The sequence below is a fragment of the Salvelinus sp. IW2-2015 genome, linkage group LG20 (genome assembly GCF_002910315.2).
Source record: "Salvelinus sp. IW2-2015 linkage group LG20, ASM291031v2, whole genome shotgun sequence".
Classification (NCBI taxonomy): Eukaryota; Metazoa; Chordata; class Actinopteri; order Salmoniformes; family Salmonidae; genus Salvelinus; species Salvelinus sp. IW2-2015.
Window position 1 is genome coordinate 75103394 of NC_036860.1, and position 16500 is coordinate 75119893.

The 16500-nt window shown below is 44.1% G+C and overlaps 2 protein-coding genes across 3 annotated transcripts; one reads left to right on the forward strand and one right to left on the reverse strand.

The window, feature by feature from the left end:
• Positions 1-148: 148 nt before the first annotated feature.
• On the forward strand, positions 149-5181 carry LOC111981480 (protein TANC2-like). Its single transcript, XM_024012757.2, has 2 exons — positions 149-787; positions 1305-5181. Exons 1-2 carry the CDS (start codon positions 630-632, stop codon positions 3271-3273), a joined length of 2127 nt encoding a protein of 708 aa, XP_023868525.1. The 5' UTR covers positions 149-629; the 3' UTR covers positions 3274-5181.
• A 68-nt stretch (positions 5182-5249) lies between these two features.
• LOC111982034 (transmembrane ascorbate-dependent reductase CYB561) lies at positions 5250-16221 on the reverse strand. Of its 2 annotated transcripts, none has more exons than XM_024013557.2 (6): positions 15919-16221; positions 14799-15012; positions 12763-12861; positions 10720-10823; positions 10378-10535; positions 5250-9451 (listed from the first exon to the last, which is right to left on the reverse strand). In XM_024013557.2, the coding sequence occupies exons 2-6, from the start codon at positions 15007-15009 to the stop codon at positions 9256-9258; spliced, it is 768 nt and encodes a 255-aa protein (XP_023869325.1). In that variant the 5' UTR covers positions 15010-15012; positions 15919-16221; the 3' UTR covers positions 5250-9255. The 2 variants fall into 2 exon arrangements, with proteins under 2 accessions (XP_023869325.1, XP_023869324.1); XM_024013556.2 differs by having other exon boundaries at positions 14799-15016.
• Between the last annotated feature and the right edge of the window lie 279 nt (positions 16222-16500).

The window sequence follows — 16500 nt, forward strand, 5'->3', positions numbered from 1 at the left end:
CAAAAATGTACAGTAGATCAGACTTCAACATAATAGCGGAAGGTAAATCTCCCTCAACTCTAGCCTCATCTAACCTAGGCCCATATCCCTGCATCTTCCATTCCCTCTTATAGTTTGCTTGGTTTTGGTTTGTGTTTGTAGCTCTGGTAACTTTAGAGGAGGTGCAAAGGGAGGTTGGTTTGGGTCAGGGCCATAGTGGCCAGGTGAGGTTCTAATGACAGAGCAGTGCAACAGCGGTTTCTGTGTGTGTGAATGTGTGTTTGTCTTTTGTYTTTGTATGTCTCTGAAAGTCTGTGTCCTGTGTTTGTTCATATCAATGTTTTTAATTGCTCAATTTACATGGTTTCGTCATGTGCTCGTGTATTATTTTTTATTTGTCAGTGTTGTCCATTTGTCTTTCAGTTTTTTTTTCTTGGGTGTCTTCTATCTGAACCCAAGTTTCCATCGATCTCATCGCCTCAGTTATTCACTTCTGTTTTACTCTTTATGGTTATATGTATGGCTGATACAAGACTCCTGAATGACTCATGTTTGACTCTGTACATGGTTCTATGTACGARTCATCTATAACCTTTTTTCCATTAATCTCTTGACTCATTTTTGACTCACCTCTGACTCATTTCTGACTCATGTACCGCTCCACGCGTGTCTCTGTGAATGACTGTCGGCCCTGTTGTTGCTTGCAGGACTTTGGGATGGCTGAGGAGTTTGCTACCAAGGCGCTAGAGTTGAAATCCAAATCGTACGAGGCCTTTTACGCCAGAGCCCGCGCCAAGCGCAGCAGCAGGTAACRGTAGCGACGGGGAGAACAGGGAGGCGGAGGCCTAGCGCAGAGTGAGCTCAGCCTTAGGATCCAWTRGGMCCCTCTCATGTCACATGATCACCAGGTTTCCAATGCGCTGTAGACAGATGACTACAGGGGYACATAATAGAGTTCATGAGCATTTTGGCCATGTTTTTCACCCTATGTCATGTTCAGTGGTTTTTATGTCTGCTTACACATCCTGTATCCCCTTAGCCCTATGACTTGTTCATTCTCTTGCTCATTGTCATGGCTAATGTTTTAGCGTAAGAGTGTACTTTGTCTGACTACTATGTGAGGGCAAGTAGTTTGAGCAGTTGTGGTGTTGTCATTTTGACCACATGCTACTCCCTCACGGTCTTTGGTTTCATGCTTTGTCATGTTCATCTGTACCCCCTCCACCTCTCCTGCTCCTCCCTCATTAATGCTTTCTCTTCTTTCTCAATCTCTCTCTTTTCCCTCTTGATATTCCCCTCTTCACCCCCTCGTGTATCCACCTCAGGCAGTTCCACGCAGCCCTGGAGGACCTGAATGAGGCCACCCTCCTTTGCCCCAACAACCGGGAGATCCAGCGCCTGCTGCAGAGGGTGGAGGAGGAGTGTCTTCAGTTCGAGGAGCAACAGGAGCTGGACCCTCCCCCATCCCCTCCCAGAGAGCAGGCCGCGCCCCCTCCCCAGTCCCTGGAGCCCCGCCTGGAGGACATGCAGCCAGTGCAGGACCTGTTGGACGAGGACTACCTGGAGCAGGACCTGGAGAGCCTCCCCATGGGCATGACTCCCGAGCCCCGCTCAAGCCCCTCTGGCCTGCCCCTCATCCAGAGCCTGCCCCCCTCCCCGGGCCACCGCAACTCGCCCTACCTCTCCGGAGGCCCCTCCATGGTCCAGGCTTTCGAGCTGCCCCCTAGCCCCCCTTCCATGTCCTCCCCCACACGCCAAGGCTACCAGTCCACCTCCCCATCACTTTCCCCGACGCACCAGAGCTCCCACTACCGGCCCAGCCCTCCGCACACCTCCCCAGCCCACCAGGCTTCCGCTACGCTATACAACTTCAGCCCACCACCTTCGCCTCTCCGCCGGGGGCCTCAGTACCGCGCCAGCCCCACCTCAGAGAGCGGAGGAGGTCTGTACCGGCCACAGTCGGCCTCAGCCCGCTACCAGTCGGAGCAGATACCCGGCCGGCCGAAGTCTCCGCTGTCTAAGATGAGCAGCCAGCGCTCCTTCCAGCTGCCCTCCCAGCAGCAGCCTCCCCAGCAGGGCCAGTGGCTGCAGCCTGCCAAGGCCCAGATTGTACGCACCAACCAGCCCAGCTCCGCTGTGCACTCCAGTGCTGTGCTGGGCACCAGTGCCTACAGCCAGATGGCCCACTCCATGAGCACCCGCCTCCCCCCCGACCTGGCCGAGCTGAGGGACGGGGTGAATATATACCCCAGTGCCCTGGAAGGGAGGCCCACGCTGCAGGTGCAGGCCAGCCTCAGTGCAGGAGCACTGTACCAATATGGTGGGATCCAGATGGTCCCAATGGAGGATGAGCTCCCCCAGCGGCCCTCCTCAGCTTACCGGCCTGGAGGTCTGCGCTACGGCCAGGCCCCCCAGATCAGCCGCAGCCAGTCAGCAGCGTACTACCCTGTCTCACCTCAGATGGAGATGGAGTTAGAGATGGAGCACCAGGCGGCGCTGGGATCACCGGAGAACCCCCACGGCCTGCGCCGACCTGTCAGTGCCACCAGCGCAGAGCCAAAGCCACACGCCCCCACTCCCCGGCCCCTCATGCACTCCCAGAGCGTAGGCCTCCGCTTCTCCCCCTCCAACACAAGCCTGGGTGGGGTCTCTGCAGCTAATCTAGCCCCAGGCTTCCGGGGCTCCACCTCGGCCCAGCAGATGGAAATCCCTCTACAGCTGTCCTACGAGGATGGTAGCGTCTACTGCGACGACCTCTCGCCTGTGTCTCCTCCGCAGGGCAGCGACATAAGGGTGGTGGGAGGGACGTACCCAGACAAGGCACTCCGCTCCAGAAACACACCTTTCATGGGCGTTGTCGACAAGACGGCGCGGACTCACCAGTACCTGCCACCACAACCGCAGACAATAGGGCGCTCCTGGGCCATCTCTTCCCTGGACACGGTGGTGACAAGCTCCGCCACGTCTCCAGGGAACATTGGCCCCCAGCATGGCTACAGCCAACAGCCCAGCCTGGGACACATCGCCTACTACAACCGCACCAACAACGCCCACAACGGACACCTCCTGGACGAAGACTACTACCAGCCGCCAGCTAACAGCTCACGGGATGGCAGGGCAGACGGCATGGGCCGTGTGAGCCAGGCGCCATCCTACCCAGACGTCAAGGTGGCCCGGACGCTGCCTGTGGCCCAGGCCTACCAGGAGAGCGAGTACATGCAGCACTCCAGGGACAGGCAGGGCCCCACGTCCCCTATCAAACCAAAGAGACCTTTCGTGGAGTCAAACGTTTAGGGAGGGACTGAGGGAGAGGACTGATAAGCCTGCAGATATTTTAATTTGCAATGACTTAGAGACAACCTCAAGGGTATGTGATGAGACTGGGAATGCAACACCTCTGCAGACAAACACATTTAAACTCTCCTCCCATGCATCTTCTTTGCCTCTGTCCTTCACAGCCATTTTCTATGGATGAATACAGGAAAACCTAAAACTGCAGTTTGCCAGGTGAATCCAAAACCTCCAGTACTCCAGAATATGTTGGCCTTCTGTTTGCAGAGTAGTTTGTATAGTCAAAGTGGAGGGGGCAGGGATGATCCACAACTTTAGGAACTAAAGCCTGTAGGAGGACTAATACCACACACCCTGACCTGGAAACCTCCAGATCTCAAGCAGGGGAGACTGCTGCCTGCCGTTTTCTCCCTGCCCCTGAATGCCTGTCCTGGGATGGTCAGACTCAAGTCCAAACTCTCAATGCCTTCTTCAGAACAACTCAATAGAAGGCCGCCCTTCACTAAGATGACCATGTTCTCTGCTGTAAATGTGACTGAAAAGAGACTTCAACATACTTGTACATAGGAAAAGCAACAAAAAAAAGAAAAGTAATATTTATCATTTAAGTTATGTTTGTAAATACATTATATATATTATTTCCATTGGATTGTATATTTTTTTTTTTGCTCAAGAAGTGACATGCAGCAGGCTTTGTGAAGCTTTTGGGAAACGGGCATTTTTTAATTTCCAATAACTTGAATGTTTCCTTTTACAGTTGAATTATCTCTACCAGACAAATCTGCAGTTATTCAAACATAACACTGTACTACATACACTTTTGGCCACTAAAGGGTCAAAGATGTTGGCAGCATGCACACATGACTTCAAATGACCGAAGTGGTCATTGAAGGACTATTTTCATCCGTCCACAAAATGCTTTCCATAAAACAATGGTTACACTTTCTTTTACAGTGCATTTTCATGAAACTAGATAAGTTTTGAAAAAATACAATGAAGAAAGTCGTGTCAAGACTAGGCTACATTACATGGTTGGACTAGATTATGATCTATCTATACAAGGTTGTCAATTGTGATGGATTTCATACAACACAATTACAGTGCAGTTTACCCACCAGTTTGGTAACGCCCTTTATCCCCTACTGGCACTTAGTATGAACAACAATCAGTTAAACAGATACTTCTCTTACAAGAACATATGAACCCCTTATCTGTGAAGTTTACATTTTTATTTACTGTAGTCTTCATTCTTGTCTTTGTTACTTTAAAATGTCAAACATTTAGGCTAACAGTTTTATTTGTATTTATTTATAATTATTTACTGTGTATTGGTGTGCTTGGTAATAGGTGGAGCCTCTGCGATCGGATTGGTTCATAAACACTCCAACCTGGAATTTGAAGGAAATTAATGAGCCAGTTGATTGGATGCACCGCTTGTTAATATCAAAGGTTAACCCTACATCTGAGCCTGTTGCAGGAGGGACTTATCCCTACAGTCAATACCCTCTCCTGTCTGGATTAACACCCAAAATAACATTTATTTTTAATAGTTTGTGTAAATAATTGTACATGCTGTGCTGCATAGAAATGCATGTTTGTTCTCTGCTTACTCCCATGCTGATATAAACATGTAATATTTGGAGAGAGAGGCAGAGTACAGGGCGCAGGAACTGATGGAACAGCCATCTTTTTTTTCTCTTGGAAGGAGAAGGCATTTTTCCTTTTTAGTTTTTTTGGGCTTGCTGAGCAGAGTTCTGTAAATTGTCTGTATATGTGAGTTGTGGTGTTTTGAAACGAGAAGTTAATAAGAAACATGCGTTTTTAACCCAGTTAAGCGATTGTAAAATGTACTTATTTAAAAATGGTTACCACGTCAAAGAAAATAAATGTGGGTCGGCTCTTTTACTTTTAGCTTGTTCACACCATCAGTGGCGACGTCTCTTAAACACATTGACACAGACTATCAAACAAAGCACACCTATTGAGTCATGCATCTTTAATAAGTGATAGGAAGGCAATATAGGTTTAATAATTGTCAGTCAGCAGTGCCTATTGTATAGAACAAGTTTCCAAGTGAAAAGAGGCAGCGATATTGAATCAAGTAATCTTAGTTAAATTATTCTTCAAACTGATTAAATATTAGGACAAGTAGATGCTTTGAACAAAGCAAATTACAATACATTCATACACCAAAACCATTGACTGTTAAATACAATTAAATCCAGTTTGGCACAAATACTATAACTCCCTTCTATTACACTAGCTCTGAGCATTTTACATTTAACACCACAGAAGCATAAAGATCTTTACTGAATACCAAATCGACCCCTTAGCCCAGATACAAATGATTCTGTAAACCCATATTTTGCAAATCAAGAGATCAATTGAGCTGTTTGTTTTTTGCAATATTACAGTTTTTTCCAATTGCTAACACACTAAAATGACATGCACAGCACAATTATTTAAACTGACACACAGAGAGCAAAACCTCTTCAAGTCTAAACACATTTTCTGCTTTACACACATTTTGCAATTCAAAATCACACTTTTTAAATGCACTGCACACGGTTCTCTGCATAAGACACAATCTGACATAAAGTCACATGTTTGCCATTTCAAAACACTGCCATTCAAAATGACACTACATGAGCTAATTGGCCAATACATGTGCCACCTGGCCAAACACCTCAATGGTTAATTGTTACCACTTCAATCAGGAAGTAAGCACTATGAAAAGACCACAGGTGAGCACCTTTTGTTTTCCAACAACAATGGAAGCCATTGCAGAGAGAGGAAGAGGGAGGGTGAGAATGAGAGGGGGAGGATGAGTGAGAGGTAGGGGTAGAGCTGGTAGAGGAGTTCATGGCCAAAGAAGACAACTTTCAAATGAAATCAGAGCAACCTTAGTTGATCATGTCATCAACCATGGGCTGACAATGCGAGAGGCTGGACAGAAAATGCAGCCCAACTTGAGCCGTTTTACTGTCGCCTGTGTCATCCGGACATTTAGACTGGAGTACAGGTATGTAACCTAAATTTATTTCACACTATAGTACACCCCATGTCATAGTGTATCAGTTGGGTGACACCTGTTTACTTCATGAATGGCTGATGTCATACACTAACTGCACAAATTTCCTGTAGAATTTACTCTACTGTGGGGGAAATATCTTTAGGCTGCATTGTCCAAGCCCTATATTTTTGTTTTTCTAAAGGACTGAGAGACGCAACCATGGTGGAGGAAGGGCCCAAATGTTCACCGGGGTACAGGAAGCTGCCATTGTAAACTTGGTTTTGGAAAATAAGGAAATCAGATTACGAGAAATTCAAAGCCACATCATCCAAGACAACACCATATTCAACAACATTCAACGAGTCAGTCTGTCCACATTGGCTCGCATTCTCAAGCGAAACCAAATCAGAATGAAACAACTTTATAAGGTGCCGTTTGAGAGAAACTCTCAAAGAAACAAAGAGGTCAGACGAGCATATGTGGATGTAAGTACAATACTGACTGCAGTACACTACACGCAACATTGTTTCCCAGTGTACTGGATAACACCATATTGACTGCTTTTGTTCTTTGTTTTCAGGGAGTACTGGAAATGGATGCTCATGCAATCCCACATGAGTTCATCTTTTTTGATGAGGCTGGGTTCAACCTAGCAAAGACCAGAAGAAGGGGGAGAAACGTCATTGGCCACAGAGCCATTATAGATGTTCCTGGCCAACGTGGTGGGAACATCACAATGTGCGCTGCCATCTCCAATACGCATGGTGTCCTCCACCGTCATGCCAACCTTGGACCATACAACACAGCCCATATTCTCACATTTCTGGACAGACTCCACAACATTCTCATACCACCAGAGCGTATGAATGATGCAGACCATCAAAGAACCCGGTACCTTGTAGTATGGGACAACGTGAGCTTTCATCGTGCAGCCCCAGTCCAAAACTGGTTTGCTGACCACCCACCATTTCTCGTGCAATACCTCCCACCATACTCACCATTTCTGAACCCCATAGAAGAGTTATTTTKGGCATGGCGGTGGAAGGTATACGACCGGCAGCCCTTTGTMCGCATGCCTCTTGTGCAGGCTATGGAAGAGGCATGTAATGAGATTGATGTGGGTGCGATTCAGGGATGGATAAGGCACTCAAGGCGCTTCTTCCCTCAATGTCTGGCAAGGGAAGATATTGCCTGTGATGTGGACGAGGCATTGTGGCAAGATGCTGCCTAATTATTTTTCTTGCCTCTTTTTGTCTGCAATTTTCTTTTTCAGTTTACTGTTTTGTGAGCGTATTTTTGTTCAGTCCAATGTAAATATATCTGCTGTGCATATGTTGCACTGACTTGATTATAAAAAAAATAATAATAATTCAACAGCATGTGTGTATTTCTGTGCATCTGAAGAATTTTCTACAATTTGAACTATTTTAGTATTATGGCAAAGCATACTAAAGATGAGTGCTTTTCATTATGCCCAACAGTGTATGTAGTTGGTTAGACAAAAATCTGGTAATATGAATGGTGTGCCATTTCGTGCAAACGTTTGATTTTGATAATGCTATATGTAGTTTTGGTTGCAGTGCTTCATTATGTATTTTGCAAAATTGTGTTTTAGCAATTGGGAAAAACTGTAAGATCACAGGATTTTGAGTAGGCCTACACCTTGCCGTCTATAGGTCATGACTACTTCTACACTGTCATAGTGAAACACAAAGTAACTAAGATTAAAAATGATGTCTGCATATCACAAAAGAACATGCATTTATTTGACACTTCTCAATATAGCTGACCACATACCTATACTGCAGTCGATTTAACACAATGAACCTTTAAGATGTAAGAACATTTAAACCTCCCCACCTTGAAATATCTTCCACCCTTCAAGTGTGATCAAAATTTGCCATTTTACAGATGCTTTTTATCCAAAGCGACTTAGTTATGAGTGCATACATTTGATTTCATTTTTTACATATGGGTGGTCCCGGGAATCGAACCCACTATCCTGCAAGCGCAATGCTCTACAGAGTATCCTAATCACTTACTTTCAGTCTTGAAAAACATTTATCCTTGATTGAGAATTTGATTGGGTAATTTTGTTTTGAAATACCCAATGCTAAGATTTAATCCAATTGCCAAGATCTGGTCTGAAAAACTGGGCCCTGAAACTATTGGATAGGTGGTAGCAGGTTTCCCAACTCTCTCCTAGAGCCCCCCAGACGTTTCACATTTGTTTTAACTGGCACACCTGATTCAAGTAGCCATCAAGCCTTTGACTAATTGAGTCAGGTTTAGGGTTAAACTAAAGTATGAAACTTCCGGGGTGGGGGGGGGGGCCGGGGAGACTGTTGGGGAAACCCTGAATCAATGGTGAAAATTCAACCCAGCCAAACATAAGGAATGGTGAAGAAACTGCTTCAAGAGTGCCTAAGGGTAATTCAACCCCAAAAATCCAGGCATCGTTCAGTCACAACTTTGTGCATCCTTTTGGTCCTTTATCATAAATTCAACACTGCCAACAGATTAATTCAATATTTTGTCACAACGAACTGCAACTACTTCACAAGCTTGGAAGTCGAGTTTGTAATACTGGAAGTTACTTCTTGTTAAACAAAGTATAACCCTACTGCCCTAGATGAAGGCATGACACATGGCGTTGTCCTCACTGAACATTTAGCAAAGGCTATTTTAGTTTATAGAGCCCTAATATTGCACTTTTGTGATGGCTAATCTGTGGCAGCAATCAAATACATTGGTCAAATCAGTCCTGTCATACCTCCATTTCACCACAAGGGGGTGTAGAACAGCTCTTGATGTGACATGAAATAAAGACAGCATATCAGCCAGATTCCAGCTGGTCCTGGAGAGATACTGGGTGTGCAGGCTTTTGTTCCAGCCCAGCTCTCATACACCAGCTTATTTTTTTATAAAAGCCTGAGCACACAGTAGCTTTTCAGACCAGAGTGTTTCCTGGTTTAAGGTGAGGTGGGGCTCACTCCCCCCTCAGTCAGGGTCTTAAAGTGCACAGATAAGGCCTCTTCCTCTGGGTGCGGGGGTCTCCTGAAGTCCTCCCGTGTCACCACGTAGCCTACCAGAATCCCAAATGCTACTAGCAGCAGTCCTAGCATGTTACCAAGGATCCCCTCTGGGACAAACTGTGAATATGTGTGTCTGGGAAGAAAAAAGATTTGTATTATATCGTGATACAGTACATCATCATGTGAAAAACACATTTGTAAAGAATCATTAGTTATAATATTTCCATGTAACTCATCAAGAGGATCTTAAGCATAACATATGGCACCAAACAGGAGAATGAGTCATAATGTGCAAAGACTCAACACCATTAAAATCCATGTCTGACCACATTGTCATAAAGATAGCCCAGACAGCAAAAGCCCAGCTTTAACCAAACATACCCTGTACAATAATTAACTCCCCTATGATTTCACAGGGTAGAGCTGGGCAAAGTAGTATCACTTCAACATCATCCAAAGTGACTGACTTGAACATCTGGCACGTCTCTTAACAAATGCCTTTTTTTAACCCCGTTTTCATGGTATCCAATTGGTAGTTAGTCGTCTCATTGCTGCAACTACCTTTCGGACTCGGGAGAGGCGAAGGTCAAGAGCCGTGCGTCCTCCGAAACACAAGCCAAGCCGCACTGCTTCTTGACACAACGGCCACTTACCCCTCCTAAGCCAGCCATACCAATGTGTCTGAGGAAACACCGCATACCTGGTGACAGTGTCAGTTTGCACTGCACCCAGCCTGCCACAGTCGCTAGTGCACGATGGGACAGGAACATCCCTGCCGGCCAAACCCTCCCCTAACGAAGCTTTGCCAATTGTGCGCCGCCCCATGGGTCTCCCAGTCGCGGCTGGCTGCGACAAAGCCTGGAATCGAACCCAGAATCTCTAGTGGCACTGATGCACCGCCTTGCACCACTCGGGAGGCCCACCAAATGACTGCACCCAATAATTATGTGCATTTCTGTATTTTAGCATACCGCTTAAAATCCCTGCCATTTGTATACATTTCTTAACTGTACATGGTGGTAGGATATTGGAACTGAGCCCCTGCATAGTAATACTCACTGGATACTGAAGAACAATTTCTCTGAAATGCCCAGTAGGCAGGTGGCTAGGGACATGGCGAGCATGGCCAGGCCAAAGAAGACATGTAGTGGCAGGTACCAGCTCCGCAGCGCCATTAACGTCCCAGGGAAGAGGAAGAAACCAAGCCCCATCAGCCACTGAGGGAGTAGAGGACCAATGTTATTAAACAATTATGCCTATTAGATTGTAGTATGAGAGCTACTGCCTGTATACAGCTAGGTTCTCAGTGCAAACAGTACATTCATTGGAATTCTGATACAAGGAAAAAGTTGAAATTATTAGCTTGGTTTTTGTGTGTGCACAGGAGAAGCGAGGGCTGACCTGTACACAGAAGAGAACAAAGGTGAGCATGCCACACCAGCTGTGGAGGGAGTACATGTTGGGGATCTTGTTATGATTATGGAAGTCAAACACAGCCACGATACCTGAGGAGATACAATGATACATGCTGTCAATATTTCCCATTCATTTTATATAGAACAATGTTGATCAATTATGACTTAGCACATAATCAATGAATGTTACTCTTTAGTGTTTTTTTACCTGCCTCCATGTATGGATATGAGGGCATTTACATGACCCTGCTTGCAAACCAAGCGTTTCTCTGAATCAGTAAGGATTGCCTGAAGCCAGATTGCAGCATTTAAACTGATGACCGGTTTGGATACACCTGCCTGTTTCCATGACTACGCCAGACCTCAGTACATGACGCAGGCTACTGTGATTCAGCTTTACACTCCCATGCCGCACCACTGATTCGTGGTTAGCATGCGCAGTCTTATCTCATGTTACCTATGTTCATAGCCTACTACGTTCGTACATTTTCTTACCTTGCCGAGCCATGCCATCACCATTAGTTTCTCCTCACCATCTCTTAGCTAACTTGAACTCACAAAATAATGATGATTTGTGCGTCTACCCTAGCTGTGGGTCTGAATTAGAGGTCGACCTATTATGATTTCTCAATGCCGATACTGATTGGACCACCAAAAAAAGCCGATACCGATTAGTCGGACGATTTTTATACATTCGTAATAATGACAATTACAACAATATGAATGAACAACGAACCCTTATTTTAACTTAATATAATACAAAGAAAATCAATTCAGTCTCATAATGAAACATGTCCAATTTGGTTTAAATAGTGTTGGAAGGTAAAAGTGCAATATGTGCCATGTAAAAAAGCTAACGTTTAAGTTCCTTGCTCAGAACATGAAAGCTGGTGGTTCCTTTTAACATGAGTCTTCAATATTCCCAGGTAAGAAGTTTTAGGTTGTAGTTATTATAGGGCTCTCTATACCATTTGTATTTCATATACCTTTGACTATTGGATGTTCTTATAGGCACTACAGTATTGCCAGCCTAATCTCGGGAGTTGATTGGCTTGAAGTCATAAACAGCGCTGTGCTTCAAGCATTGCTAAGAGCTGCTGGCAAACGCAGTGAAGTGTGAATGAATGCTTAATAATTTCTGTTACATTGCACAACCTTCAATGTTAAGTCATAATTATGTAAAATTCGGGCAAATTACGGTCTTTGTTAGAAATTGTCTTCACACAGTTCGCAATGAGCCAGGCGGCCCAAATTGCTGGATATACCCTGACTCTGCTTGCACTGAACGCAAGAGAAGTGACAATTTCCCTAGTTAATATTGCCTGCTAACATGAATTTCTTAACAAAATATGCAGGTTTAAAAATATATACTTGTATTGATTTTAAAGCATTGATGTTTATGGTTAGGTACATTTGTGCAACGATTGTGCTTTTTTCACAAATGCGCTTTTGTTAAGTCATCTGTTTGGCAGTTGAAGTAGGCTGTGATTCGATGATAAACAGGCACTGCAACTCAGGACATGCTAGTTAACCTAGTAATATCAACCATGTGTAGTTAACTAGTAATTGTGAAGATTATAAAAAACAAGATAACTTTAAATGCTAGCTAGCAACTTACCTTGGCTCCTTGCAGCCACAAGGTCCTTTTGATGCTGCACTTGTGTAACAGGTGGTCAGCCTGCAACGCAGTCGCCTCGTGGATTGCAATGTAATCAGCGTCCAAAAAGGCCGATTACCGATTGTTATGAAAACTTGAAATCGGCCCTAATTAATCAGCCAACCTCTAGTCTGTGACTGATCTGGCCCTAGAGAACTTATTTATGACCCTCCGATAAGATAAGTCCACTTGTTTGCCCCACCACGTAAGACATGTCTCATATATATAATATATTAAACTAGCTAGGTTAGGCATTTTCCTTTTATACACAATAGCTACGAATTTAAATTAGTTTAGAATGTTTGGGTTCAAGGGGAAAGGGCCAAAACAACAAGTCTTGCCCTTAGACACAGACACCCACACAGGCCTTACCCACTACGCTGATAATGAGGGCGAGAAGGTGGAGCACAGCATGGAGAACCTTGACGTTGCGTTTGCTTTCATTCCTAAATACTCTGTACACCAGGATCGCTGTGAGAGACAAACAAGGCCGGTTAACATTCACATAAGACTATTCAAATAGAATCATTTCCACAACATGATAATAATAATAATAAAGTCAAGTCTGTCTAAATATACAGTGGTCAGACTTGACAAAGTTCACACGTAGTACATGGAATGTAAATTGTAATAACATGATTATACACTAATTTGAAATAAAACAGTTAACCTTCAAACATTGCTTTGGCACCTTAATCTGCTGTAACCATTTAAAAGGTTAGTCATTACTTTTGTCATAGTACCATAATCACACCCAACATGGCACCAAGGGCAATAACAGGTATGATGCTACAAAAGAAAGGGTGAATCAAGGTAGTTATGGGGGTGTTTTAGTCCCAGTGAGCTTCAGGTTAAGGTGAGGCTTTGAGTCTCGCAGAAGTCATTCAACAAGACCACTATAATGCATTTTCAAACACTTGACAAGTAGCTGCCACCAAGATAGGGTTGGTTAGCATAAAAATGTTACAGAAATGCTATGAGAACACAACAAACTGTTCAACTGAGTTCTTGTATTATTACAATTATTAAGACATTAACCTTGCAGAAACACTGAAACAATGTTCCAGGCATAAAGCATTTGCTGTGTGTCTCCCGATCCCACTAAGGACAGCTGGTTTCCCTGGAGGGTGTTCTCATCCCAGCTCCATTTGGACTGACCGCTCACACTAATGGCTACGAGAACATTAGTTTAATGTCCTAATTCAATTGCTGTAGCAAGGTTAGGAATCGAAAGGTTACAGCTGACTTAACTTAATAACAAGCAGCTGTTTTATTTGACACCACAAAGGAGATTTTATTTACATTATTGTCAGTGGCTGAATAACTTATTTTTCTCATTACAATCACGATTCAGGGACCAATGGAAAACTCTGAAAAATGTTGCTTTCATTGCAACTGTTTTCCAGTAAGTGTTTATCATAGTACTATTTATGGGAACAAATCCCTGCATTACTCATTTCTCACACAGAGGGGGAAAAACAACGGCCTAGAAACAAACAAAAAATAAAGTCTCGGCTCCTCCCACCCTAATAGCATTAGGGATGTATTCCTGTTGCAGAGTGTGCCCTTAGGCCTGTGCCCTGTGTAGCATTAGCTTTGCATCACACTAATGCAATAGGTCAGAAGACCCCTAGGCTAACAGAGCAGACATCAGAGAAGACAACTGCCATTGTGCCTCAAAGACACACTGTGGCTTCAGCTTCCCTCTGTTAATTTACCTCCATCTCTCCATGCTACCAGTAAATCAAATTGTTTTGTTTGCATACACATTTAGCAGATGTTATTGCGGGTGTGGCAAAATGCTTGTTTTCCTAGCTCCAACAGTGCAATAATATCTAACAATACACACGAAACTAAAAGTAAAATTAAGAAATATTAGGACTAGCAATGTCTAGTCCGGTGTGTGTGAGATACATATACACCGGTCTCAACATTGTATATAGATATATGTATGATGATGTATAGACCGTATATGGATAGAATATCTGAAGAATACATTGATATTAATAGTATATGTACAGCAATAGTTAAATAGGATACGCCTCGACTAGAATACAGTATATACATATGAAGTGGGTAAAACTGTATGTAAACATTATTAAAATGACCAGCGTTCCATGTCTGTGTACATAGGGCAGCAGTAATGACCAGCGTTCCATGTCTGTGTACATAGGGCAGCAGTAATGACCAGCGTTCCATGTCTGTGTACATAGGGCAGCAGTAATGACCAGCGTTCCATGTCTGTGTACATAGGGCAGCAGTAATGAGAGCTACTTTATTACTCTACATTACCAATTCAATCACTGGGACAATGAGCCATTAATTGAGGTGATTTATAAAAATGTGTTATAACTAAATTCCTGGAGGAATGGGTCATTCTAATTTTAGTTGGTTTAATTCTACCCTACCATCTCCATAGAGAAAGACCAGGCCCAGGACCATGCAGAGGGGATGTACATTAAACTCCTGTCCCGAACCGTCCCAGGCGTAGCCTCCGTGATAGCTGCCCATCCACACGCCCGTGATCACCACACAGGCCAGGCCCAGAACCTGAGTCCCCCCCACATACCACGGGAAGGAGCCCAGGCCTTGCAAGGCCCGCTGAGGGCTATCTTCCATGGTCTGTCTTGACGGGATAGAAAGAGGGGGAGAATGATAGTTTAGTCCAGTGGCTCAAAAAAATGTATAATGATGACTAGTTTCCTGACTGAACCAACCAGGAAAATCTCCAGGCCCATGTTAAGACCCACCTATTCTGAAAAGACCTTTGACTCATGGATGAACAAAACCTGTGATCTGAATCTTTACCTAGTCTCTTACCAGTCACCTCCCTAAAAGAGTCAGAGAAATAACCAAATATTCGATCAGTCTAGTCATGTCTCCGGGATTGAGATAAACAGAAGCGTCCTTTCCTGCGCTGCTTCTGGACTCATGTGATGCTGTGCATGTGAGACTGCAGAGCTCTAAACTGGGGAAACTTTACCACATCCATGTGAAAAACACTTACATGACTAGGTGTTTGCTCTTCAGTTGAATAACAGTTTGTTAAAGGCTATGAGTATGACAAAGTTATCAATGTGATTGTGTATTGAGTTTGTTATAGGAGTAGGACAGCGTTTTATTCAAAATGTGTGTATTCAGTTAAAATTGTGTTGCTTAGCTTACACCACCTTGTTTTTTACTAGATGATATACAACTAGGGACGAAAGTTACTCTCATAGGTAAGGGGAACTTATGCAGCAGGTTAGGAGAATTAACCTAGTAGAGTTAACGTTAACTAAAATGCTCTCCTAACCTGCTACGAAATGTCACAACCCTTATTTTAGGCTACTGATTGGATTTGAGATGGATGCATGTCAGAAACAATAACCAAATCTCACGCATGGTGTGAGAAATGTGATTAAATGTACGCAAACTATTGACAAACAAAACACTATTTATAGGCTATCCTCGACTATAATTTTGGATACCACACGTCTAGGAGCTCTATCCTATCCTCATCCTCATGGTAGGACATGTTCCACTTACCGTTTGATCCTCAAATAACCTGCTTTCACAGCAAGTCTGAGAATGAGTGGATATCCTTGTTCCGTTCCTTTTGTGTTTTGGACTGGTTCTTAGATACGCCTACAATTTTCGTAGTAACCTCATTACTAAAGAAACACCATAAAGTCCTATAGCCTAGGCCTGCCACTAAATATTTCACAATAAGCTTTAGCTTTATCTTACTCGCTCCAGAAAAACGTCGCGGGTGGGTGGATCTGTCGACTGGTCGTGACAGAAACAGTGGCGCAGCTAAACGTTGAGTTGACAGAGAAATACGTTATACACTCCCCCTCCCTTCAATTAGCATCAAACGTAGAGGAGGGAGGAGCACAAACAGCCTTCAGAGAGGATGATGTCTGGCACCGCACTGACGAAAATGTCCAAAGGTCTATTACCTTGGCTACTCAGAGCGTCCTTGCAGATGCAGACCCGGCATTGAATCAGAACAACCCATTAAAAAGGCATAATGACCAATTAGTTGACTGCTTTAAGACCCCTCCCAACATGTTCTCCAATATCATAAAACATTTTAGAAAAAGGCTCAGTGTCATTATCCTAGCGAGG